Source organism: Muscardinus avellanarius, assembly GCF_963383645.1.
Source record: "Muscardinus avellanarius genome assembly, chromosome: 6".
Taxonomy (NCBI): Eukaryota; Metazoa; Chordata; class Mammalia; order Rodentia; family Gliridae; genus Muscardinus; species Muscardinus avellanarius.
This window is the reverse complement of record NC_137791.1, coordinates 95,126,708-95,151,472: the sequence shown is the minus strand read 5'-3', so window position 1 is coordinate 95,151,472 and position 24,765 is coordinate 95,126,708. Positions and strand designations below refer to the sequence as shown.

The following is a 24,765-nucleotide window of genomic DNA, read 5'->3' as shown; positions in this document are numbered from 1 at the left end:
AGAAATTAGAATTAGCAACTATCAAGATTATAAATGCACAAGGTTAGTGGAGAAATTCAGACTACTTAGTGGCACAGATGCATATTGCTTGATAGATTCAATAGTGAGAAATGCTAGAGAAAAATCCTTGGATTTGGAATGGTTAGGAGTTTGGTGGTTGAAAAATCCATTTGTTTTGAAAATCCCATATGTAGATTTCAATATATTGAATGTATGTGGGGTAGAATAGGGTGTTTTAGTTCCTTATGTAGGAGACCTTTTACAATACTGTGCTCTGGCCACTTGTGCTCAAGAACAATGAAATACATAATATGTTAAGCTTGAGAATGTTTTAATACCATTTTTAGTTTCTCTAACCAAGATATGATTTAAGTGTGTCTCTTGAACTGGCTCAGTGCCATCCAGAAAGGGTGTTTTATTTTGTTTGTTTTAGTACTGGGATGGAACCCAGGGGCATTCTACTTCTGAGGTATACCCCCAGCCCTTTTAATTTTTTTGTTTTGAAACAGAGTCTCTGTAAGTTGCTCAGGGTCATGCTGAGTTGCTGAGGCTGTCCTCAAACCTGCGATTCTCCTATCTCAGCCTCTCAAGTACTGAGATTACGGGTGTGCACCACCATACCCAACTTTGAAATGGTTTTATGGCCCAAAGCTAGGACATATTTGCCATTTTTCCATAGCACTTCTAGTGGAAAATGATTTGGGCATTTTCATTAAAAAATAGTCAGTGATCCTTTGCATTGAATATGCATTACTATAATTATTCTTAGAATTGTTTATTTAAGATGAAAGTAGAATTCAAATTCTTAGTTCTAAAAAATTAGATATCTTTTGGCAAAAGTGCTAACTTGTTTCCCCTGCAAAAGAAAAATAGGAGGACTATAGAGGTCAAAAACCTTTATATTAAATATTTTTTCTTAGAGTACTTTCTTAGTAGTCATTACTCTTTCCAAATTCCTGTGGATGTTAGAAAATTAATATATCAAGATTCTGTAGTAGTATGTACCTATTTATTTAGAAACCTACAATATCTGGTTGTACCAAGTATCATACAATAATTTTTACCAGATCTAGTGCCAATAAAAGGCCAGATATCTACTTTACCTTAAAATATGCACTTGATCTTTTTCTCCCACTTTATCCAATTTCTTGAATAAATAGAAATCCTTATAGTGGACTTTAGTAGTAATAAAGTAAGTGTCTTATGAGTTGGTTTTGGCTTCTAATTCCAAATATCCACATGAGTCCCAATGCAGTTTCTATAATTACAGAAATTATGATTGATAAATCAGTTATTTTAAGCCTCTGAAATGATTTACAAAAGATTTAGGAACTTTAATACATCAAAACATTATCTGATAGCATTTCCAAATTGGAAGAAAAAATTTAAAGTATGTGGTGTCTAAATGGTGTGTAGGAGTCATAAATGGAGCCCTCTTCAATCTTAAAGGTATGCTCTTTAGAGACACGCCTCAGCCAGCTGAGGAGGACTACTGTGGCCACAGATGATGCTGATGTAGAGGCAGACATTGAACACTGGGGTTCACTCCCATTTTGGGGCTTACATAGAATACATTTAAAGCTGAGCTAGACTGGAAACCCAAGTGCTGGATTGTACCAGATTAACTCTCAGAAGTCACCAATTTCACTCCATTTGTGGAGTAGTGTTAACGGGTTGGGAAACAATTTTAGGAAATGTTAAATAATGTATTATTTCTAGATCACTGTGTCATATAATTAACCTCCTGGCTGGTGTTGAGTGATTTATTTATAGATCATACAGTAACCAGAGTCAGCCAAAGTAGTATCTCTGCCTGAATGAAGTCTGTTGATGAGAGTTCCCCTTTGACCACATTTGCAAAGTCTGGGCTGCCTCTTAGGTCTTTCATGTCTTTTTGGTGATTGCTAAATGCAGTTCCAGATGGCTGAACCAATTCTAGGTAGAAGTCACTGCAAGAGCAGTGGCCTGCAAGTGCAGCACACGGCCATCCCACCATTTGCCAAAGTGTAGGTGGGCCTGTCAAGCCAGCTGGGTGGGTGGTCTCAGAGGGCCTGCCAGCCCGCAGCCATCTGGGTCGCCCACCTGGCTGGAATCTCAGGGGCTGCTACCCAGGCTAAAACAATGGTGGCCAGCATGCTTTCTGAGACTCAGTGTTGGGCCTTTGAGCTCCTGTGCCCTGGAACAAAATTCTTATGAAACAGCAAAGTTACTAGAACATGGCTTCTTTTGGAAGTTGGAAATGGTTTCCTACCTTGACCTTTAAGCTTTTTATTTCCTCTTAACAACAAGATTGGTAACCAGGAATGGTGGTTCACACCTGTAAGGGAGGCTGAGACAGGAAGGTCATAGGTTGGAGGAGGGCCTCAACAACTTAAGAATAGTGTTATGTTAGCAACTTAGCAACTGTTTCAAAATAAAAAATAAAATAGGGCTGGGGGTTTAGTTCAGAGGTAGAACACCTGTGAGCTCAATCCCCAGTACCACTGAAAAAAGTTATTGAAGATCATATACATTTTATTAATATATTTTATTATATATATAGTATTCCACATTATTTTTTGCACAAAAATGAGGTCATATTGCTCATAACCTGGGTTTTTTGGTATTGAACTGCAGATGTATTATGTGTATCTTTCCATGTCATAAAATACGCTTATTGATATTTCATTGTGTGGATCTTTCATAATGTCTTTAACCCATGTCTGATGCAATTTTGAGACATCATGGAGTAAAGCGGGATTCTGAAATGATGTGACTGAGTTTTAAAAGAAACCTGTCAGACGATTATTTAAAGTTTATAATTATCCTGTTTAATCTCGAACGAGTAACCTTGCTAAGTGCTTGGAAGATAGTAAGGTCACCATCTGCCATTATCTTTCACGCTCTTATGTCTTCCACACATGGAAGATACGCTGTACCCTCCTAGGGCAGTTCTAAATTGCGAATAATTCTCAGATCTTCTTAGTGTGTTAGCTAATCTATGGAAAAATAGTTGCTATCTTTTCACATTAGTCTTTTTACAGATAATGTGTGTTTATTTGAGATATCTGACAGTGTTTGAACTCTGCTTTTATTTTTTCTTCTTGAACTTGAAATAAATTTTTGTTTTCAAATTGGTTGGGAATTATGAGTGTTGTTTCTGATGTGACACTGTAATATCTCCTTATAAAGAGAATCTCTGTGGATGCAAGAATGGTTATAAGCATTTAAATTGAGGACAAAAAGATTTGGCAACCTATTTTTAATGTAGAACTTGATTCTTTCCTGAAAAGATCCACCAGACATAGCTATGAAGTAAATAATTTTCCCCATGCAAGTTATATGCCATTACTTTTCCTGCATATCTCATAAGAAAGTTGTTCTTGTCAGAGGTGTTGCTAATTGGGGAGGAGGTCTATTTGAACATTATATCTGTTAACAGAGTAGCCTGCTAGGATTCACAGGCCCTTTGCTACCCTTTTGTGTGGTCTGGCCATTTTTTTATGTGTATGGTAGGAAATCAGGAGGAACAAATGTTAACTTTGCTGGAATTACTGCTCCTGGACTGCACTAACAAAAGCATGAGCACTCCCTTTTATATTGTGGAGTTTTCACTCTATAGAAATTACCTTTCCAGTTGAGCCAGGTGTGTTTTTACATCAAATTAGCCTCCTTCATTTATAAATATATGCAGGGTCACTCATAATTCAGTGGAAATTTAAATCAGTCCAAGGATAGGTACATAATTTTTGCTGTGGGTATTCTGTCAATACCTTCTCCTCCGCTTCTGAATTATATGGCAAAGTGAATCACCTACTTTTACAGAGTAGAAACATTTTATCCCAGGCCCGCATTCCTCAGCAGCATTCGGAGTTGCACCGTGATGTGTGAACAGATCCCTCCTCACTTCTGGGTCACACAGCAATGGTGGTCCTATAAATTGATTTTGGCTGGGGAGAGTTGTCATTTTTCAACTGTGTCTTGGGATTGGGAGAGCTTTCTGATGGTCATTTAGGATAAGGATCGGCAAACTAAGCCTTCGCGCCACACACCGCCTGCTGCCTGGTAGTGGATGGTCCATAAATTATGACTTTTATTTTTTAAGCAGTGGTGGGAAATTCAGGACCTTCCATGAGACGTGAGAATAAGGTTCACATCTGAGTGTCCCTCAGTAAAGTCAGAGCACAGCTGTGCCCATTTGCTCAAGCAGCGTTTGTGGCTACGGTCGTGTGTGGCTCCAGCTGAGGGGTGGCGTTGTCGCAAGAGGCGCGCGATGGTACACGAGCCTTACGTACTTAGTTCAAATACTCATCTCACCCTTCACAGCAGATGTTTTCTTTCTTCTACTTGAGCCACTTGAGAACATTAATTCATTAGGATGATTTTTTTTTCTTATTCAAAATAATAGGCACTCTCTTCAAAACAGCTGGGTATAAGAGGCCATAGTTGAATTTTTGTTTGTCAAACAGATTTCTATTGAAGTGACCAGATACTGATTTCTAGATATTCGTAAGAATGTATAAAACACAATATGCTTCCAAAATATCTATCCTGGGGATTTTCTAAGAAGTATAATTTCTCTTAGTATGGAAAAAAAGTTAGCTTGAGCTATTTTTATACTCTAGAGTTTAGCTGATTTAAATTTCTTTATTGTAACAGTGTTATGGCAGGAATGTAGGTTTCAACCCAGACCCAAACTAGGATAGTGACAAATTGCTGAAAAGTGTGGCTGAGTTGCCATTAAACACCTGCAAACCTAGAATTGCAGAAGCAGAAACACGTCCTGATGACTTTTTATTTTAGTCTTTTATTATTTGGAGACTTTAGGTCCGTGTTCTCTGTCCTGCTGATTGCACGCTGTGGACAAATGTGTGTTTATAGTAGGAGATGGGTAACGTAGGAACCGGACAGGAGAAGAACTATCCTCAAAAACGCTTCCCCATGCAGAGACGAATGCAGACCCCAGCACACACTCCAGTTACGCCTGTGTGTCGCCTCTCAGTGCTCAGCTGCCAGCTTTCGTTATCTGTGCCACGTTCTTAAAATTCATCTTGTTCTTGCCTTCCACATGGACCTGATGGTGGTAAAAAGGAATATTTTTGTTTCGAGATCACAAATCTGTGGGGTAAATCAGTGAATGTTTAGGACTTTTAATTGCAGGCACAAGGAATTCTCAGTAGAGTAATTGCCCACAAGCTGATCACTGCTGCTGGAGACATCAGAATAACTCAAGTCTGCAATGCTTTGAAAGGAGGAAAGGCTATTTTTTTTTTTAAATCTCCACAGGAAATATATAACTTATGCACCTCTTAGGCTTATCTAAACCTCCAACTTGGGAGGAATTAGAGAATGTGTCATTTGGTATACCGCTTTTTGCAGAATATCTAAGAAACCAGAGCTCAGACTTAACCTGGAGAATTGTAGAGAGTTATGTATCTTTAACAGCAAAATGTATTTTTAATGCCATACATGGTGCATTGAGGCACTTAGAAAATGCAGATGTGCCCAGATTTTCATTTGTAGGAATCAGATTTCCACCTAGCTCATTCTTTATGCATTAAACATTTTCCTAATGCAAGTTGTCATGTACAGCCCACACTGGACCCGTGTAAGTAGCCTTTTCAGATACAGTGTCACACCAACACTGGGGACAGAGCTGGGGCTAAGGCAAGGCACGAGAGCTATAAGACTTAAGGAGCTTGCAGGTGCCAAACTAGGAGACTCCTAGGATCTGTGCCTTCTTCAGTTTCACCTCCAGGGCGCTTATCTTGTCTCACTCTAGTCCTATTCCCCCATTGGGCTTTCTTGAAGGTGCTTTTAGAAAGCACATTGCTGAGTAAGATCCTTACTTTACGGAAGTTCTGGAGACAGAGTCCAGGAATCTGCATTTAATCTCTCCTCTCAGTAAGTCTAATGCACATTGAAGATTTAGGATCCTCTGAGGCCCAACAGGACAAAAGCTGCTCAACTAGCCTCAGGTTATGACCCACCTGAGAGAGTAGCTTTAAAAAAAAAAAAAACACCTAATTAAGCAGCACACGGGAAGGAACAGGTCAGCCAGCCTGCACCGATGCCAGCCGTGGCCATTGAATAACTGCTACCAGGTGTCGCGCTAGAAGGCGTGGATCCGAGAGCACTTGTAACCAAAGCTAAATGTAATTGATTATGTAATTTTGAGCTGCTCCAATTTTTTAATTAAAAAGTGTTTTATAGGTTCCTTTTTAGCTACATGTTCACTATAGGATAAAATTAGGAAATAAGTCAAAAGGATAAAATAGAAGCTACCCAGAAACAACCATTGTCAACACCTGAAGGTATCATTTCAGCCTTTAAACATTTGTTTTCTATTGAGTTAAAATCTAATCCCATTAAAAGTCTATCATACAGCACTGTGGGCATTAGGAAGGGTGTGTGACAAAATGAATATAAGTAGGAACGGATCTATACTGAGAACTTGATTATCATTGAATCCTATCCAGTTACCTCTGCCGTCTATGTTTAGGCTTCCCATGCAGCATTAGTCTCAGTGTTACAAAGTTTGCATGCCTAGGCATATGTGAAAATTTTTTATGTTATGGCCCTGTATTATAAGAATATTGGGAGCCAGGCACAGTGGCATACACCTGTAATCCCAGTACTTGGGGAGGTTGAGGCCAGATTCAGTGATTTAGCAAGACCCTGTTTCAAAGTTAAAAGGGCTGGGGGTGTAGCTAAGAGATAGAATGTCCCCAACTTTATTCTTGAGTACAAAAAAAAAAGGGTGGGGGGAGTACCAAAAGGAAGGAAAATAGATGGAAATAGTTTTCCTACCCAGGAAAGCTACTGTTAGGTTCTTTAACCAGATTCTAATCTAGTATAATTCTAATCTAATGCCTTTGGAACCTCAGAGACTTGTTGCTTCCGGTGGGATCTAATGATTCAGTAGCTCTTCCAATGCTGTGGGTCAGATCATTTGCCAGGAGCCAGAGGTACATTCAATGAGGCGTAGTTTCTGCCCCCTGAGAATTTGTAGTCTGATGGGGAGGCGTCCCAAGATCTTGCACATCAGTGTCAGGTTTTGCCGCAAGATTGGGAAGCCAGGCTCACCAACTTGGCTTTGGAGAATTGAGGGTTGCTTCAAAAAGCAGGTGACACGTAAGCCAAGCCCAGAGAGACCCACCGTATGGTGCCTACAGTCTCCAGCAAAATAGCATTCTCCTAGGAGTCCGCTGGCTTTTTGTGCTATGTCCTACTTTTCAGCCTGATCACACAGTTGCCCATGATAATTAAATGAAACTTGCCAGATGGATGCTTTTTGCAAGATGATGGCTCGTCTTCTTGCTCTATTTGTGAAAGTTGGCATTGGACCCACACTCAAGGATGCTCCTACCTTGAGATTGCTTAGGAGATTCGCTCTTTCGCATGCGTTTGCCAAGCAGCCTGCCCATCGGCGGGGCCAGGCTGAGTGACAGGTGGGTGTGTCATGCATGTGGACACCCTGATCCTTGCCAACTCATTTTGCCTCCAAGGAGGTGAGGTGCTGAGAGGTTGTTCTTCAAAGGTGGTCATTTATCAGTGCTACCTTCTTTTGGGGAAATAACATTTTTTCTGATCTGTCAGTCCTCTTAGCACATCTATTCCTCTTATCAGTTGCAATATATTGATGTGGAATTCCCAGTGGATCCGTTTAAAACACATACCCATTATCACACTTTTGTGGAGAAGCAATTTTTAGATCATTGAAGGGAGTATTAAGAGTGACAGAGTTAACTCAGGTTGTAGGCAGATTTGATTAACCAAGGAGGGGGATACTAATTAGAGAAGAATAGCTAAAATAAATAATAATTAATAACATGCATTGTTTTATTTCTTTTTTTTCTTTTTCTTTTTTGTGGTATTGGGGGTGGAACCCAGGGGATTTCTACCTCCAGAGCTATTTTATATTTTATTTGGAAATAGTGTCTCACTAAGTTGCTGAGAGGCTCACTCAGTAGCTGAGGCTGGCTTTGAACCTGTGCGATCCTCCTGTCTCAGCCTCCCAGGCACAGGGATTACAAGCGTGCGCCACCACGCCCGGCTCTGCATTGTTTCATTTTTGTGAATTGTTTTTAGCTCTTTAGATGCCCGGTCTTAATTATCCCTATGAGATGGGCACCATTATTATTCCCATGTGTCACATGAGGAAACAAATTGAGAGATTCAGAAACTTAATCAGAGGCAGAAAACTGGTAGTGGCAGGAGCTGGTATCCAGACTGTCCACTGCACACACGGCCTGGTTGGTGATGCTTCTCCAAGGATACGGGTGAGCGTATCACCAGGCCCTCAAGATGCTCATACATTGTCTTGCTCATCCTCAAAGGCTTAGGAGCCTTCAGAATTTTGCCTTTAGAACAACTGAACTCGAGTTCACCTTCCTTTCATTTTAGAAATAATTTCAAGAATTTGGAATTGTTGAATATCTATTGATTATTATAGTTACACAGAAGTGTCAAATTAGAGCCTTCCTGCTGATACAATTTATGTTTTTGCTGATTATACCCAGACTCTGGATATGTATGTATGTATGAATAAAATTCTCGGGCTTCATTTCCTCTTCTAGTTTTCAATCTGTGTTTTGCATTTGAAATAAAGATTTGCAGTTAAAAGCCCAAACCAGACATGACGAGTACACGCCTGTAATCCTATGGGCTCAGAGGCTGAGATAGAGGATGACAGGTTTGAGGCCAGCCTCAGCAACTTACTGAGATCCTGTTTCAAAGAGTAAAAGAATAAAAAGGAGCTGGGCGTGGTGGCGCACGCTTGTAATCCCGCGCTTGGGAGGCGGAGACAGGAAGATCGCACAGGTTCGAAGCTAGCCGCGCTAACTTAAGAGACCCTGTTTCCAAATAAAAAAGTATAAAAATAGGTCTGGGAGTGTAAACCAGAGGTAGAAGGGCTTCCAGGGAACCCCAGTACCACCAAAAAAAAAAAAAAAAAAAAAAAAAAAAAGGAATAAAAAGTAAAAAGGATTGGGCATGTAGCTTGGAGGTAGAATGCCCCTGGGCTCAATCTCTGGTGTCCCCCCAAAAGAAGGGTCCATATTGTGTTTTATTCTTATATTTTACCTTTCATGTAAATATAGTGTTTCTCCTTTTCATCCGTACCACCCACTCCCTAAAAAGAGAGCAGGGCTTTTCCTTGTTAAGAACTCCTAATTCCATCTAGTCCAGTTCTCACAAAAACTTAAAATCTTATGGCAGGTTCAGTATAAATTGAGGTTCTATTGGCATGAATCCTTTAAACAGGATTTTTATTATCAGAACAGTTTGGAATCCTGAAGTCCTGACCAGAAGAAGCAGTCTTTTAGATTCCCCTGGCCAGAAGCAGAAACCTGCCATGTGGCCCCGCCTCCCCGTGTTAGAGTTTCCAGAGGCCTCTGTGTCTGTGTGATAGTTCTCGGGGCTGGGCTGCTGGGCTGCGGTCTTGGCGGGACCCTTTTCTGCCCCTGTGTGCCTTCCACTCCCTGGTTCACATTCTCCCTTTGAACTACACACTTCCTCAGGCTTCCCTGCAGCCTCATGAAGGTTCTAAGGATTGGAAAGAGTGGCGTGAAATTTGCTAAGGTTCTCAGCAGTCTGACATATGGCTTCTCTTTTCCTGCAGCAAAACCAGTAATCCTGACTTACAACAGGCTCGTGAATGGCACGCTCCAGTGTGTGGCAGCAGGATTCCCTGAGCCCACAATAGATTGGTATTTTTGTCCAGGAGCAGAGCAGAGGTGAGATGATTATTTTTGGCACTGCTTAAAATGCAGAAGGGAAGGACTGCAATTCAGTTGAATTTGAAATGCGTTATCATATTCTTTTTTTTTTTTTTTTGAAAAAAAAAAAAGCTTTGTTTTGTTTTGTTTTTTATCCATGTGGCTTTGTAGAGGGGATAATGGCTATATTTTTTTTCTGGTAGACATTAATTTTGTTTGCTGAAAAATGATTACTGAATGACTTCTCTATTTTGGTGGTTATCTTTTTGGATTTATCATGCAATTTCTAGCCTGCAGGTAGATAAAGCAATTTTCCAGGATGGAGTAATTAGATTTCCATTCTATACACAGGAGGTAACGTGTGTGGGAAATGTGGCTGTAGTTATCATGAAAAAATTACCTCAGAAGTTAATTGCCAAGTTACCAAAAAGTAATGATCACGCAATTACAACATACATATGGCATTTGGAAGCGGCGGGTTTTATAAAGGTTTTCTCCTTGATTAGGTGCCCAGCCCCTGAACAGAGAACATCTGGCATTGTGCTTCTTCTCCCTCACAGTCCACACTTAAGCCTTAAATTGTCCTTTCACATTACCTGAAGATGAAAATGGGGTCAACATTGCTGTTTTTATCTATCAAATGCTATTTTATGCTCCAGCTTTTAAAGCCCAGTTTAACATCACAACCGAATAGTGAGGATGCATAGTAGAAATTTTATTTTTTATAGAATAGACTTCTTTATGATAGCATGTCAGAAGAGGTAATGTAGGTTTGCTGTTTGGGAAATGTTTTCTTTGGGAGAGAATAAGAGTACAAGACCCTAGAAATATGCTCAGTGCAAGTGGCCCTAGTAGTTTTAAATTCTGCCGGCATTTATGGAGGACCATCTGTGTGCTAGTGAACAGAGTAGGGCTGCGTCTTTTCATTTCTGAATTTCTATTCTGGTAGGTGGAGAGAGACAATAGACCTAGCATGGGAAGGGGTGAAGAGAGAATGGGAAGAGGCCAGGCGTTTAAAATAGCGCAGCAGGACCTGGCTCACGAGGACGACTGTCCCGGTGGCAGTGGTCTTCGCCATCTCTGGTACCACTGGACATTAAAAGAGTGGGCCTCCCTACCAAGAACCCTGGAGCTCAGGTCCGCTCCTTGGCACTCTGATCTTGTCCTTGTAGGTGGTTCCTGCTTTTCTTCTCCCATGTTTCTTCTTTCTAGCTCTTCAGACATCCTTTTAATATTTGTTTGCTTTTCAGGCCTGTTAGGTGCCAGGCTCTATGGCAGCCATTTTAATTCACTTCTCAGTTACTCTCCAAGACTGGTAGAACCATTCTAAGCCCACAGCCACAGAATCTGAATCTTGGAGATTTTATGAAGCCCATCAGAAAGTAACAGAATAGATGTGAGTCAGGATTCCAACCCATATCTAACTCCAATGACATCTCTACTTTTTTTTTTTTTTTTTTTCAGTACTGGGGATTGAACCGAGGCACATTCTTACCTCTAAGCCCACACACCCCGGCCCTATTTCTTATTCTTTGAAGTACTTCACTAAGTAGCTAAGGCAGGCTTTGTACCTGCAATCCTCCTGTCTCAGCCTCCCAAGTACTGGGATTACAAGTGTGCGCCACTACGCCCGGTTCACCTCTTCTTTTTTCATCCATAATACTTTTCTCACTCATGGGCCACAAAAAAACAGTTCACCCCTCGTCAGACTCTGAAGACTTTTTATAAAAGGGTATTTTTATAGACTATGAATCTTTGTTATGGATGCATGGGAAATGTGGGGTGTTTCATGCATCTATTTGTTTTCCTAGAGTAAGCCTGCATTATTGTTTTTCTTTTGCCTCTAGATGTTCTGATCCTGTACAACCAGTGGATGTGCAGATTCATAACTCATCTGTGCCACCATTTGGAAAACTGGTGGTTAAGAGTTCTATAGATTCTAGTACATTCCGGCACAATGGCACAGTGGAGTGTAAGGCCCACAACACTGTGGGCAAGATTTCTGCCTATTTTAACTTTGCATTTAAAGGTAACAACAAAGGTATATTTCTTTTTAATCCAATTTAAGGGGATATTTAGGCTTGGTCTACCATATCAGTCATGACTTTTAAGTTCATTCCAACATTGACCACGTCATTTCTGATAATACATCACACCTACTACCATCAAGCAACCTCACTGAGTCTCATTGTGTGCTAGTTTGTTAATAAAGTTTGTCTTTTTACCAGAGTAACTTAACCATGCTACTTTATATATATTTTGTGTGTGCATGTGTGTGCACTCGTGCACATGGATCTTTCTTCCGCTAGTTATATATTTATAGTTGCCTTCATTGAAAAAGGGTAGAAAGTAAATACGAGGAGATGTGTATGCTCAAACATAGTTGGGACAATTTAAAATTTAAATTCAACTTAAATTGTTATTTAAAATGAGTTCACACTTTGCCAGACACTATCAGAAAGTTCAGTCTGTCCTTTATGTAATAACGGGAGCAAGCTGTTTCTTTAAAATTGCCTCATGAGTGACCAACTCTCCTAACATAAGTGATCCTTCAGGAAAAACTAATGGATGGGTATAAAATTAGAAAACAAAAACAATTCAGCACCTAAATTTTTAGGGCCCAGTTTTGTTGTAGTTGTTTTTTTTTTTTTTTTTTTTGAGTTGACAAAGAGGAGTGCCAAAAAGTTATATTTCCTTAGGTTTTGAGTAATGAGGGGGGGAAAAAATCTTACATTGTTCTTCATTATTGATTTTTTTTTTTTTAAAGACCTGGAAAGGACACATTTTTAAAATGCTTTTTTCTTAGTCATAAAAGTTGTTTCTGCTCGGTATAGAAAATTTAGAAAACACAAAGCATAAAGAAGAGAATGTAAAGCACACATAAAGGGAGCTTCTTTTTAAGTGGTCCAAGGAATTTTAAATATAAAATCCACGCAGATACTGCTTTTCGTTGAAAAGTAGCATAAAATTGCGTGTGCTTCAGAAACCCCAACTTCTCAGTAATCTGGCTTGAAGTTGTATTTTTAATGGTTCATTTGAATACTAAGAGTAAATACTGGCCAAGGTGAGGATCTGAAACATCTAGCTGTGTCCGCTGCATGGGCTGGGAGATGGGAGGTGGGTCAGTTTGAGATAGGCAAGCGAGACTCTGCCTTGTGAATTGTTTGTGATTCTCCACTTTTCTTCCATTTTAGAACAGACCCATCCCCACACCCTGTTCACTCCTCTGTTGATTGGTTTCGTGATCACAGCTGGTATGATGTGCATCATCGTGATGATTCTTACCTACAAATATTTACAGGTAACCATTGATTTCATTCTCTCTGCCGCAGTGCTATAATGACTGATGCATTGCTCATTAAAAGGTGATGTATCTTTCCCTTTCTCTCCCCAGAAGCCCATGTATGAAGTACAGTGGAAGGTTGTCGAGGAGATAAATGGGAACAATTATGTTTACATAGACCCAACACAACTTCCTTATGATCACAAATGGGAGTTTCCCAGAAACCGGCTGAGCTTTGGTCAGTATGAAACAGGGGCTTTCCATGTAGCCTTTTTGTATACACAGGACAATGATTTTAGGGAACTCAAGCGGCTTCCTTTGTTTTATTTCACCTGAAACAAGAACTGTTTTCTGTGAAATTTCACAGAAACTGTTAAGTTTGGCATAGAGAACACTGCAGGGAAATGTTCCTAGATACAGTTGTCTTGGAATTCCTTTGTTGATTTTGAAATTTCACAGTTGGTCCTCAATGCCACTGCCACACTTACCTTCCATCTTCCTTTCTAAAGGGAAGACTTTGGGAGCCGGTGCCTTTGGGAAGGTCGTGGAGGCCACCGCGTACGGCCTAATTAAGTCAGATGCAGCCATGACAGTTGCCGTGAAGATGCTCAAACGTAAGTCCTGCGGGTTACGGCATGCTCCCGACACCAGTTTGCCACGTTTGCTTTTTGCTAAAATAAGGTGTTTCCTATTTTAGCAAGCGCCCATTTAACGGAACGGGAGGCACTCATGTCTGAACTTAAGGTCCTGAGCTACCTTGGGAATCACATGAACATCGTGAACCTCCTTGGAGCGTGCACCGTCGGAGGTGAGGCCATGCCCAAGTTCCCTTTCAATATGTCAGTCCATCAAGAAACAGGTGTTTAAGTATGATTTGCATCGTGCTTGGTTATAAACTGCTCGCTGGGTTTGATTGCCCATTATCTACCATCTCACTGCCCCACTGCCTTCCTAGCCTCTCGTGACCTCTCTTCTACTCTCTCCTTCCCTCTGATCACTTCTTTAGCTTCTATAAATGAGTGAAAGCATGCAATATCTGTCTTTCTGTGCTCAGCTTATTACCCTAATTTGATGACTACATAGTATATACGTGTACCAAGTTATAGAACTTCACCCCATAAGTATAAATATTATATGTAAATTTAAAATATTGGAATTTATAGAATGAGTGAATAAAATAATGTATATTTTAGTTTTATCATCCAGAGAAGGGAACAGCCCAGGACACAACACTTGTTACTGCCATGCTTGTTACATTGACATCGACCTCTTGAATGTCTAATCTTGGCCAGAATCCTTTTCTTATCTTGGAAGCTTTATAAAATATTGCTGGATCAGTCACTCACTAAGGAGTTAACGCTCATTTGCATACCACAATTTAAAATAGGCCCCTGAGCCTCCTGGTTCTCAAATATGTACCAAATGGAGCAAGCATGTCACTTCTTTAAAAATAAATTTCCAATTCTGAAGCCTTAGCTGAAGTTCTTATGAAGGATATCTGTGATGTTTGCAGAGGCATTTTGGTCTAAAGGAACATTGATGGTGTGAAAGGAGCCGTTCCCAAGATCTGGAGAGGTCCACGGGAAAATTGACATCTTTAGACCGTGTCTTAAAACCACCCTCATTAATGGTGCTTCCCCACATCATGAATTGTTCATGAGACAATTTCTAGTTACTTCTTAACTTCAGAACTGTAGTTAAGCATTCATAATACCAAAACTCTTCTCGGCTAGTTGTACTCAGAACACAAGTCATTTCAGGTTTTTGCCCACTTTCCAGACTGGTCTCAGCTGGCTGTTTCATGTGGCTGATTTTTCATACTATGCCATAGTGTGGGCTCTTCATTTCCATAATAGCGTTACTGAGAGTAGTGAAACCCTGCCGTAAACAGAAGCGAATCAAAGGATTCACTTAGGGAGCTTGGTAACAGTAGGACCTTTGAAAGCAGTAACTTCTGTCTGCAAAGCCAGCAGTCCCACTTAGCTCCTGGTGCTCATGTCACAGAAATTCAGGTAGAAAGGCTTATTTTATTTTACTCTACATTACTCTACATAAAGCTACTTTTTGATAAGTGACAGTCATAGAATTGCACTGGCACTAAGTCGGCTTATCCATTGAAGATGAATGTTCATAGCCCTGGTCACCCTTGGGTAACTTTAGGTGGGGCAGGATTATCTGTAGTATATCTTACCTCTTCCTCATCTTTTCTTCTATCCTTATAGGGCCCACCCTGGTCATTACAGAATACTGTTGCTATGGTGATCTTTTGAATTTTTTGAGACGAAAACGGGATTCATTTATTTGCTCAAAGCAGGAAGATCAGGCAGAAGCAGCACTTTATAAGAACCTTCTGCATTCAAAGGAGTCTTCCTGGTAAGATGGATTTGCATAAATAGTCAGCTGTTGACAGGCAGTTCATGGGGTCATAAGGGTTTGCAATCAAGGCTGATTCTTTAAAAAATGAACCAGGTACTCCAAAGTGCGAAATCAGAATTATTATATTATTTAAATGTGATTAACTGTTTAGAAAGTTCAAATAGTGCTTTTAAAGATTCGAATCATGGTAAACTTAGGTGTTGGCTGATTTTTTTTTTTTAGTGCATGTTTAGTATTTTTCCTAAGCCTTAGATCTATGCAACTTAGTGGATTCTATACCTGTTTGTCTTATCAAGGTTCCATTCTTGCCTATGTATCCACTTATACCATTGAGCTTGTACTACATGTATCATCATAGTGAGACTGTTTGTAGGGAAAATGTTAAGCTCTGTCAAGTTGTCACAGTAAAGTCCTTCAAAACTTTTTGCCATCAACTTTTGAATTATTCCTGGATACCTGCTCCCCCCCCCCCAATTCATCATGCTACAAGAAATATAACAAATGCACCCCATTTTTTTTTTAGTAAATTCTGGACCCCATTCTCAGATTTCATCATCAGTATCATTCTGAAGTTAAATAATATGTAAAGACCTTCAAGTTCCTTTGAGAAGAATTGGTATAACCAGAATAGAAGCTTTTCTACCCTATCTTGCATGTTCTTTCTTTCCAAATACCATTATGATCTCCCTGACCCAATGAAGATCATCATCCTGCCCAGTCCCTTTACTTTGTATTGCTGCAGTTGCCTGGTGGGCTTCACCTCTCCTTTTATAGTTCTCTCGGGGCTGGGGAAAAGCTCAGTGGAGGAGCACGTGCTTGGCTTCTGAGAGGCCATGGGTTCAATGCCAAGTGAAATAGACTATCTCCTACATCTTGAAATGATAAGACTTGAACTCTTAATATCAGCCCCTCAAGGAGACCTCAGTCAATATTATTGATGGGCAATTTCCCCATGAAATAATGTTTTGTACCTCTGGCTAAAGTATAAAACCCCAGGTGAAGCTTATTACTTTTTTTTTTTTTTCTTTTTTAGTCCTGTAAGCTTGAGTAGTTTAAAGTGGCATTAAATTACTATAAAAACTACCTTTTTTCAGTTGCCCCTGGGCATACACTCTCTATATGAAGACCTGAGCGACTTTATTTCTGAAACCTTGGTCCTGTATCTGTTTTTTTTAACTTTCTGAAATAATGGCCTGGATTGTTCAGTGTGTCCCGTGCGATGTTCTTTGTGCGCTGGGATCCCATATGGGTTTGCAGCCACCAGCACGCTCTCAAGGAGGTTGTTGTCATGGTGTTTCTATGCTAATCAGAAGCAGGAAGTACTAGAAATCTTGAAGACTCTCCAGCCAAATGTTGCAGATTCAAGAGGTCCAGATGGTTCAGAAAATCATCCAAATTATTGGTGTTTATCTGAACCAAACTTGATTTTATAAAGCCTTCTCTCATCAGTCGCTATATGTTAACGATCTCTCCCCTAACACATCTTAGAAGCTCATGCTTTTTGTCTTTGATCTTGCCTCTGTGGGGACTAATTTAGAGAATTTCGAGTAATATGGCATAATGTTTTGGTTCTTAAAATCCACCCGGTCTAGAGGTGAGGCACTTCTAACTTGAGTCCCCACAAAGTGGACTCCTGATTGTTGGGGAATGGACCCTGGTATTGAATATTAAAAACTCCTATCTTATGAACCCGATTTTCACATTTTATTCAAATCTTCAGTTGCTCCCCTCCAGTAAGATCAGTCCATTATGAGATGAAGTGGGTGCCATTTCCCGCTCTGTGTAGTCATGGCCTGATGGGCTTTTCATCTCTCTCAGCAGCGACAGCACTAATGAGTACATGGACATGAAGCCTGGAGTTTCTTATGTGGTCCCAACGAAAACAGAGAAAAGGAGATCCGCAAGAATAGGTAGGTACCTTATCAAACTACAAAAACAATTGTATTTGCAGAGGATATATATCATAACTACCATGGAATATAACATCATTCCCAATAGACCCTCACATGGCAAAGCCAGTAGCCAGTACCTTTAAGGCTCATTATGAGTGTTTGGGGTCAGAGCATGTGTTTTTATATCTAAGCATCTTATATCGAGAGAATTTAAAAAAACGAATCTACCGTCCTTCTGCCATAGGGATTTTGTAACGAAGTCCGAGATTGCTGAATAGTGACTGTAATTCACGTCTTGCCTTTCCCTAACACTGGGGAGGTGATTTGCCTGCAGGTTCACATCTATGTACTCACTGCCAAACATCGGTATTGTCATTGCCACTGTCTTTTCCTGACTTAAGGTTGGAGTTGTTAAGAAAATCCCTGTCTTTCTTACAGGCTCATACATAGAAAGAGATGTGACTCCTGCCGTCATGGAGGATGACGAGTTGGCCCTAGACCTGGAAGACTTGCTCAGTTTTTCTTACCAGGTGGCGAAGGGCATGGCTTTCCTGGCCTCAAAGAATGTAAGTGGGAGCAATTCTCAGATGAGTCAGGGTCCTTTTTCTTCCCTAGAAGAGAGCGTTTTAGGGCCTAGTTAGAATGCAGAGTGTCATTTTGAAGTGTGGTAACAAAATGCAGAGGAAATTTAGTTTCTTCATGTTCCAACTGCTGTCTCTTTGGAATCCCTGCTCTAATTTATAAGCTTTAAAGTGCAAACCTGTTTAAATGAGCTTTCTATGAATATTCTTTTATATGCAGTGAATTCATTTAAAACTTTTGGCTTTAAGATATAGGATATGCTCCTAGAAAATGGAGGGATAGTCATTATATCAGCAAACACAGGGCTGTACCTCATAGTTGCTATGCTCAGTGAAGAATAGAGTTGGGTTTTATTGAAGTTAGACCCTAACTTTTATATGCATGGCTTATGATGTATCAGGAAATAAGAGGCCGGAGAGAATAATAAACATTTAGTAAAAGTATGGGGGATGGTGGAAAGAGAATGACAAGACCAAAACAAAGAACATGTATTCTGGAAGGGCGGGAGGGATTCTCTAGGAAATAGTAGTGAGCAAAGAGAATGAAATCACAGCTCCTGTCCTGAAGCATTGTTGGTGACATTTCCAAACAATTGCCAAACCAAGAAAGGATGTAGAATAACTAAAATAAAGACCCCGAGCCTGCGTCCTTGGGAAGTGTTAAATTGAAGTTGCCAGTCCATTTTAGGAACCCTTTGAAAGGACATTCAATGAAATGCATGCAAGATGAATTTTCAGTTCAAAATGATACAATTGACTATTTATATTTTCCTATGAATGAAAGCATTCCTGGGTGGGGGGGGGACATTTATTAGAATTAGTTTTGAAAGTGATTATACTAATTAGGGTGCTGATAATGGGAAATACAAAATGTGAACATTTTTCAAAGCACAATTTTTGTTTTTGGTATACTGAATACTTTAAATGTGAAACAAAAGTTTTGGATATTTTTTTTTATAATATAAGCAATGTTCTAGTATTAAAAATAGTTTTACTCTTTGAAAGTTAAAATGAATTTAAATATAGTTTTCTTTTCTCCCCCAACCTAACAGTGTATTCACAGAGACTTGGCAGCCAGAAACATCCTCCTTACTCATGGTCGAATCACAAAGATTTGTGATTTTGGTCTAGCCAGAGACATCAAGAATGATTCTAATTATGTGGTTAAAGGAAATGTGAGTACCCATTCTCTGCCTGACAGTCTTGCAAAGGATTCTTTGTTTCAGGTTTTAATTTTAAAAAAATTGTTTTCTAAGATTTTCATAATGCAAATTCTACCTTGAAATATCATGCATTTTTCACAGTCAAATTAAGTGCACTTCAGCCGATTTGCATGGAATGCTGAACATTACACCACTAACATTGGATAATAGAATTTCTAATTCTAATTGTGTAATTATGGGGCCTATGAAGGAAACAGAAATAGCCTTAATTTTCATTGTAGCCTGAGAATAGCAATGAACTTGATTCTGCTCAAGTGCGACAGATGTAAACCTGAAGGTCATAGCAGCAGAAGTTTTTGGAGATTGACATACTGTGTGAAAATAATTAAGATCTGAGCTCATATTCAGAATTAGCTGTGCAGAATGTTGGGTCTTATAATCAATAGAGCTCTATTAAATAGATTCATAAGTAACAATTGGTTTATAGAACAGAGGGAATTTTTTTTCAAATGCCAGTTTATTTCATTGCCAGTTTTCATTGAATCCGCAGAGCTAACCCATGCCCTAGAGTGGAGTGTCTAGCCATTATTAGTAGTCGGAGGAACTAAGGCACGGCGTATTTTAGTAATTTTTTAAAAATCTGAAATAATACAAGTCGGCTGAGGCTGAACGCAAAGTTTATGATTTCTAGTACTTATTGGTCTGAAAAACATATTCTCCTGTACATATATAAAGTTTTCTGTACCCAGTTTTTTCATGCCCATTTCTGTGGTTCAGATTTTCTCCTAGATATAGGCTTTCTCCTTTATCACCATGACATCTGTGTTGGTAGGCTGGGCCTGATGTGGTTTTATGAAAATATTGCTGGGCATATCCCCTGACCCAAACATGCAGTTCTGAAAAGGCTCCCTGAAGCCCAGCCATCCTCATCAAGAATGCTGCTAAAACCCACTTCTCTCCCTCCTGGTTCAATACTGGAAAGGAGGAGAAGCAGTTTATTACCCCAGCCTCTGAATAGAGACAAAAGGGCAAGAGAAAAAGACGTGGCTACCTCTGAGTCCTGCTGAGTCCTGCTGTGGGCCTATCAGCTAGTGGCTGTGTAATATTTGACAAGAATTATCCAATACTTTCATGCTTTGGTCTTTCTGCGTGTTGGAGGATTAAGCAAGTTAACCTATGTAAGGTGCTCAGAATAGTGCCAGGGCACATTTGCTGTACCGCATGGGCGCCTTCTTTGAAGTCTAAATAATCATGACACTGGTCATGCCACAGCTTCTTACTAGCTTGTTTTTGTAGTTGAAAAGAGAAAGTGAGACCCTGCCAGGCCTCCAGATTGTGGCTTCAGTTGAACTTACCAGAGACATGGCTCTAACCAGGTTATGGGATGAAGAATTTACGAAATAAGCTCAAAACAAAGACGTGCATGCAGTGTTCCTTCCCCCTAATTTATGCCATTGTCATTTGAGATCTGTGTCAGGTTCTCTGAAGCTTCTTCTGTTTCTTGCCAGTTCTTGGTCACTTTTATGCATGAGCCCTCTCAGCCCCTAGTGAAGTGTATGGACCCCTTGTTAGAATGCTGTTTTAAATACAGAAGATAAAATACATAGAATTACCTAGGAAAGCTGTTACATTAGTTGCCACATTTTAGAAAGTGAATTTGTGATTTGTGAACATATGTGCTTCTTTATTAGACAGAGCAACATTTTCTAAAAAGCTACTATCATTTCAAAGTGGTGCAAATGTCAATATTTTGAAATACCTGTAAATACTAATAGGATATGAGGATATCTAATAGGATATGAGGATATCTAGAATTGCTATTGTGGACAAATTATGAGTACTGCTATTGCCACTGTGGTTTTATTGTCTTCATTTGTAATTTTAAAAAAATGCATACTTAAAAGTTGGTAAAAAAAAAATAAGGATATAATTCTTTACCTTGGGCTACACAGGTGAATTCAGGCTAGATCTCAGGTAAATAACCCCATTCCTGAGCTTTAGCACAGAATCTGGGAAGGGATATTGGAAGGCTTTTATTTTATTTTTTTAGCCTACTAAAATAACTTTTAAGACTTGGGGGGAAAAAACTGTCTTCCCAGTTTTCAGTTCTAAACGGATTAAGAAAAGGATTGACTTAGCTTTTTATGATAGATTAATATCCGGAAATCCGGTCTCTAAGAGGTACAGTCACAGAAAGTGTTGCTTGACTTTGGTGGGAAAATTCAGGGCATGAGGTCCAGCTATGGGATTTAAGCTCCAAATCTGCCACTCCCACCTCTCTATCTCTGATGACCATAAGCCACCATGGTTGATGGAGTACCTGTTGTGCTGGGTGATTTCTCAGATATTAGAGAGTCAAACAATGCTAAGCGTTTTTATTCACACCATCTCATGCCATAAAACAACCCATGGAATTTCAGGTATTATTTTTCTTTTACAGAAGAAGATTGCAAAGCTTAATTGCAATATTTAAGTGACTCTCCTAGTCTGCTAGTGAGGAATAATTTAGGTTGCATATGACGGAACGCCAAGTAGGAAACAGCTAGGGAATGCAGGCCAGTGTTGGTACAGAAGTTCTATGAAACGCTAAGGACCAGTCCCTTTTACCTCTACGTTTTGTCATCCCTGGTTGTAGCCCTCATCTTCATGGTCCAGGATGACCAACAGGTGGAAAGCCAGGGTGTCTATCAGATAGAAAATAGTCATATCTAGAAATCAGGGAGGAGAAAGGGACACTAACAAGAAAGAGAGCAGAGGGATGTTCCAGGTGAATTGTATGGAGGCTTTCCGAAAGCTACCACGCAACACTTAATCACTTAATAGCCAAAAACAAAGTCTCTTGGCCACAGGTAGCTACAAAGGATGCTGGGAAGTATAGTCCTTGTTGTGGAAGGCCGCATTTCTATTATTAAGGAAGCAGAGTGAAACGGTCAGTGGCAACTAACCAATGTCTCTATCACTGTCACTCAAGGCCAGTCGTAGAGCAGGATTAGAGCCCATGCCTGTCTGTCTCTGACTTTCTGTGCTCTTAGTAGTCGTTGTGCTGTACTGACTCAAAGTCCCCATCTTTAAAATGGGGATAAGATAATGATGATGCCCCATTTAATAGATTGTGGGGATCATCTGAGGTCATGTAGGTGAAAGGTCTGGGGAGATGCTACTCAAGATCTCATCCCTGTCTTCCAGCAGGAGAGGCTTCTGTAGAATATTTTCTGTCCAGGTTTTCTGTGGGATTTCATCACCATTGTGGAATCTGTTCTGCTTCCCTCGTAGGCCCGTCTGCCTGTGAAGTGGATGGCACCAGAAAGCATCTTCAACTGCGTATACACGTTCGAAAGTGATGTCTGGTCCTATGGGATCTTTCTGTGGGAGCTGTTCTCCTTAGGTAAAAAGATCCTCACCAAACACACCTTTATTAGACTCCTGAGGTTTTATGGGTCTCCTGCTTACTTGCGATTAATTACTGTGATTTGCCAATTCTCTGTGCCTCAGGAAGTAGCCCTTACCCTGGGATGCCAGTTGATTCAAAGTTCTACAAGATGATCAAGGAAGGTTTCCGAATGCTTAGCCCAGAGCACGCACCTGCTGAAATGTAAGGGCCGAGCAGTCTTTTCCTTTCCCCTTTCAATTTTCTTTTTAGAGACAGAAACCCAGATGGTGAGGGCTTTCACAAACACAGTTCAAAATGTCTCTTGGTTCTTTTCATGGGCTTGGTTCCTTTCATGATGCTATAGTTCCTTTTAATCTCAATATCTCTCTCTCTCTCTCTCTCTCTCTCTCTCTCTCTCTCTCTCTCTCTCTCTCTCTCTCTCACGCACACACACAAGTTTTTTACCCTACCGCATACAGACAGTATTTTATGCACATGCCGTTTTGTATGTCCAAGTACATAGCTCTGGAATTGCTATTGGAGGTGCTGCGTGGCATACGCTGGAAGTCAGGTTAAGAGCATGGAGGAGCGATGGCTAAGGGCCCTCATCTTGCAGGTATGACATAATGAAGACTTGCTGGGATGCTGATCCTCTGAAAAGGCCAACATTCAAGCAGATCGTTCAGCTCATTGAGAAGCAGATTTCAGATAGTACCAATCATGTAAGTACACCAGCAGGCGTAGAGCCCCCTCTCTGCAGGTTCCAGGCGTATCATCTTCAGGCTCTAGGGGTGAGGAACAGCTTCCCCCTACCTATACTGGGCTTGGGTTGAAAACAGGGTTCAGGCAGAGGGACTGAAACAATGGAAACTCTTCTTTCTACCTGATCCTTGGCAAAAAAGGATGTGAGATGAGGAATGAATAGGGAGTTTGTACTCCAGTGTGGGATTAGAAGCCCCCATGCACACTCCCCGGGTTTCCTCCTTCACCTGAATGTGGACCCGGGGTCGTCTCCCTGTCGTGGATAGGTCCATCTATTCCTTGGAAGGGAATGAAAGCATAAAAGGGCAGTTTATCACTGCATTTAAGTAGCCTCCTGCTCTGACAGGCACCACCAGCAAGTGGTAGCTAGTTGTCATGTCCAGGGCCACAGAGGATGAAGAGTTCTTTGAAGTTGAGAGATCCCTCCCAGTGATTTGGGCTGGAGGGAATGAAAACTCAAATCCATTCTTTCCTCTCCTGCTTTTAAGGAAGAATTAGCGATTCTTATTTGACTCAGGTATTTTTTAAGCCGCTTTTTCTTCTTTTTTTCTTTTCTGGGTTCTGCGCTTGGAGCTATCTTTTCTAATAGCACACGCTACTGATACTGCTGGGTGAAAGCTTGCTCTGCGGGGTGTCAAAGCATATTTCAAATTAAACCACATTTTCCACCCAAGTGCTTTGATTCCTGACAGCAGATCTGTGAAAGAGCCATGGGTTTCTCAGCAAATTATACTGGCAGTTGGGTCTCAGTTGGCTATAGGGATTTGTAAACCCTTTTAATAGGTTAGAAAGTGCTCGTTCCCAGATGTATCCCATCAGAAGAGCCGGGCTTGCATATGTTTTTTTCACCTATTCCTTGTGTAAAGTGATTTCCTTAGGGAAGATGAGAGGAAAGTGGGAGCCTGTATTTGTTTTGTCAATATGATTTGAGTTTTAGCCACCAAATGCCTACAAACCACTTCTCCTGAACAGCCCTTGTCCGTTACTTGTGGTTCTGAAGCTGTACGCGCCCTTGGCTTTACTATGCTCATAGTAGGAACTGCCATATTGACTGGGGGCTTGTTTTCCTCAGATTTACTCCAACTTAGCAAACTTCAATCCCAACCCGGAGAACCCCATGGTGGACCACTCGGTGCGGGTCAATTCCGTCGGTAGCAGCGCTTCTTCTACCCAGCCCCTGCTCGTGCACGAAGACGTCTGAGTATACGAAGCCACTCCGCTCTCTTGGCTTCCATGATGGTTATGTTGGTTTCTTTCGACCTGCCTCCTGTTCCAGGGTAGTGGCCCCTGAAGTCCCGTCTTCATAAGCACACTTTAGTGGCTGGTGGTTTTTTTCCATCATCAGCTATCATCTTACTGCAAAGGTTCGAACTGTATATATTCCCAATAGCAAAGTAGCTCCTATGATAAACAGAAAAAGTAATCTGATTTAGAGAAAGGGGAGGCAAGGGCTAGCTGCCCAGAGCTCTTCCCAAATGTTCCTCCAATCCTAGTTAAAAAAATATGGTTGATAGTTTATTTGAATACATAGAAATATAGAAATAGCCCCCCCCCCTTTTATGGCCTACAGAACCATCAGTGATGATCAGAAGAGCCCAGCAGTATTGGAAACTGAAACCTAAGTCCTTTATGTGGAAAAT

General features: G+C 40.5%; 1 protein-coding gene across 8 annotated transcripts in view; it reads left to right on the top strand.

The window, feature by feature from the left end:
• KIT (KIT proto-oncogene, receptor tyrosine kinase) overlaps nucleotides 1-24,326 on the top strand; it is a gene marked incomplete at both ends in the record, with an annotated part of 79,898 nt that extends 55,572 nt beyond the window's left edge. For 2 of the 8 annotated variants that reach the window (XM_080697657.1, XM_080697655.1), the window contains 14 exons: nucleotides 9,602-9,716; nucleotides 11,546-11,727; nucleotides 12,893-12,999; nucleotides 13,093-13,219; nucleotides 13,491-13,595; nucleotides 13,679-13,789; nucleotides 15,204-15,354; nucleotides 17,179-17,267; nucleotides 17,688-17,815; nucleotides 18,883-19,005; nucleotides 22,267-22,378; nucleotides 22,486-22,585; nucleotides 22,980-23,085; nucleotides 24,198-24,326. In XM_080697657.1, coding sequence (XP_080553783.1) covers nucleotides 9,602-9,716; nucleotides 11,546-11,727; nucleotides 12,893-12,999; nucleotides 13,093-13,219; nucleotides 13,491-13,595; nucleotides 13,679-13,789; nucleotides 15,204-15,354; nucleotides 17,179-17,267; nucleotides 17,688-17,815; nucleotides 18,883-19,005; nucleotides 22,267-22,378; nucleotides 22,486-22,585; nucleotides 22,980-23,085; nucleotides 24,198-24,326 — 1,685 coding nt within the window. Of the gene's footprint in view, nucleotides 1-9,601; nucleotides 9,717-11,545; nucleotides 11,740-12,892; nucleotides 13,000-13,092; nucleotides 13,220-13,490; nucleotides 13,596-13,678; nucleotides 13,790-15,203; nucleotides 15,355-17,175; nucleotides 17,268-17,687; nucleotides 17,816-18,882; nucleotides 19,006-22,266; nucleotides 22,379-22,485; nucleotides 22,586-22,979; nucleotides 23,086-24,197 lie in introns of all 8 variants that reach the window. The other 6 variants (XM_080697656.1, XM_080697654.1, XM_080697653.1 and 3 more) reach the window with 3 other exon arrangements.
• Nucleotides 24,327-24,765: the final 439 nt, after the last annotated feature.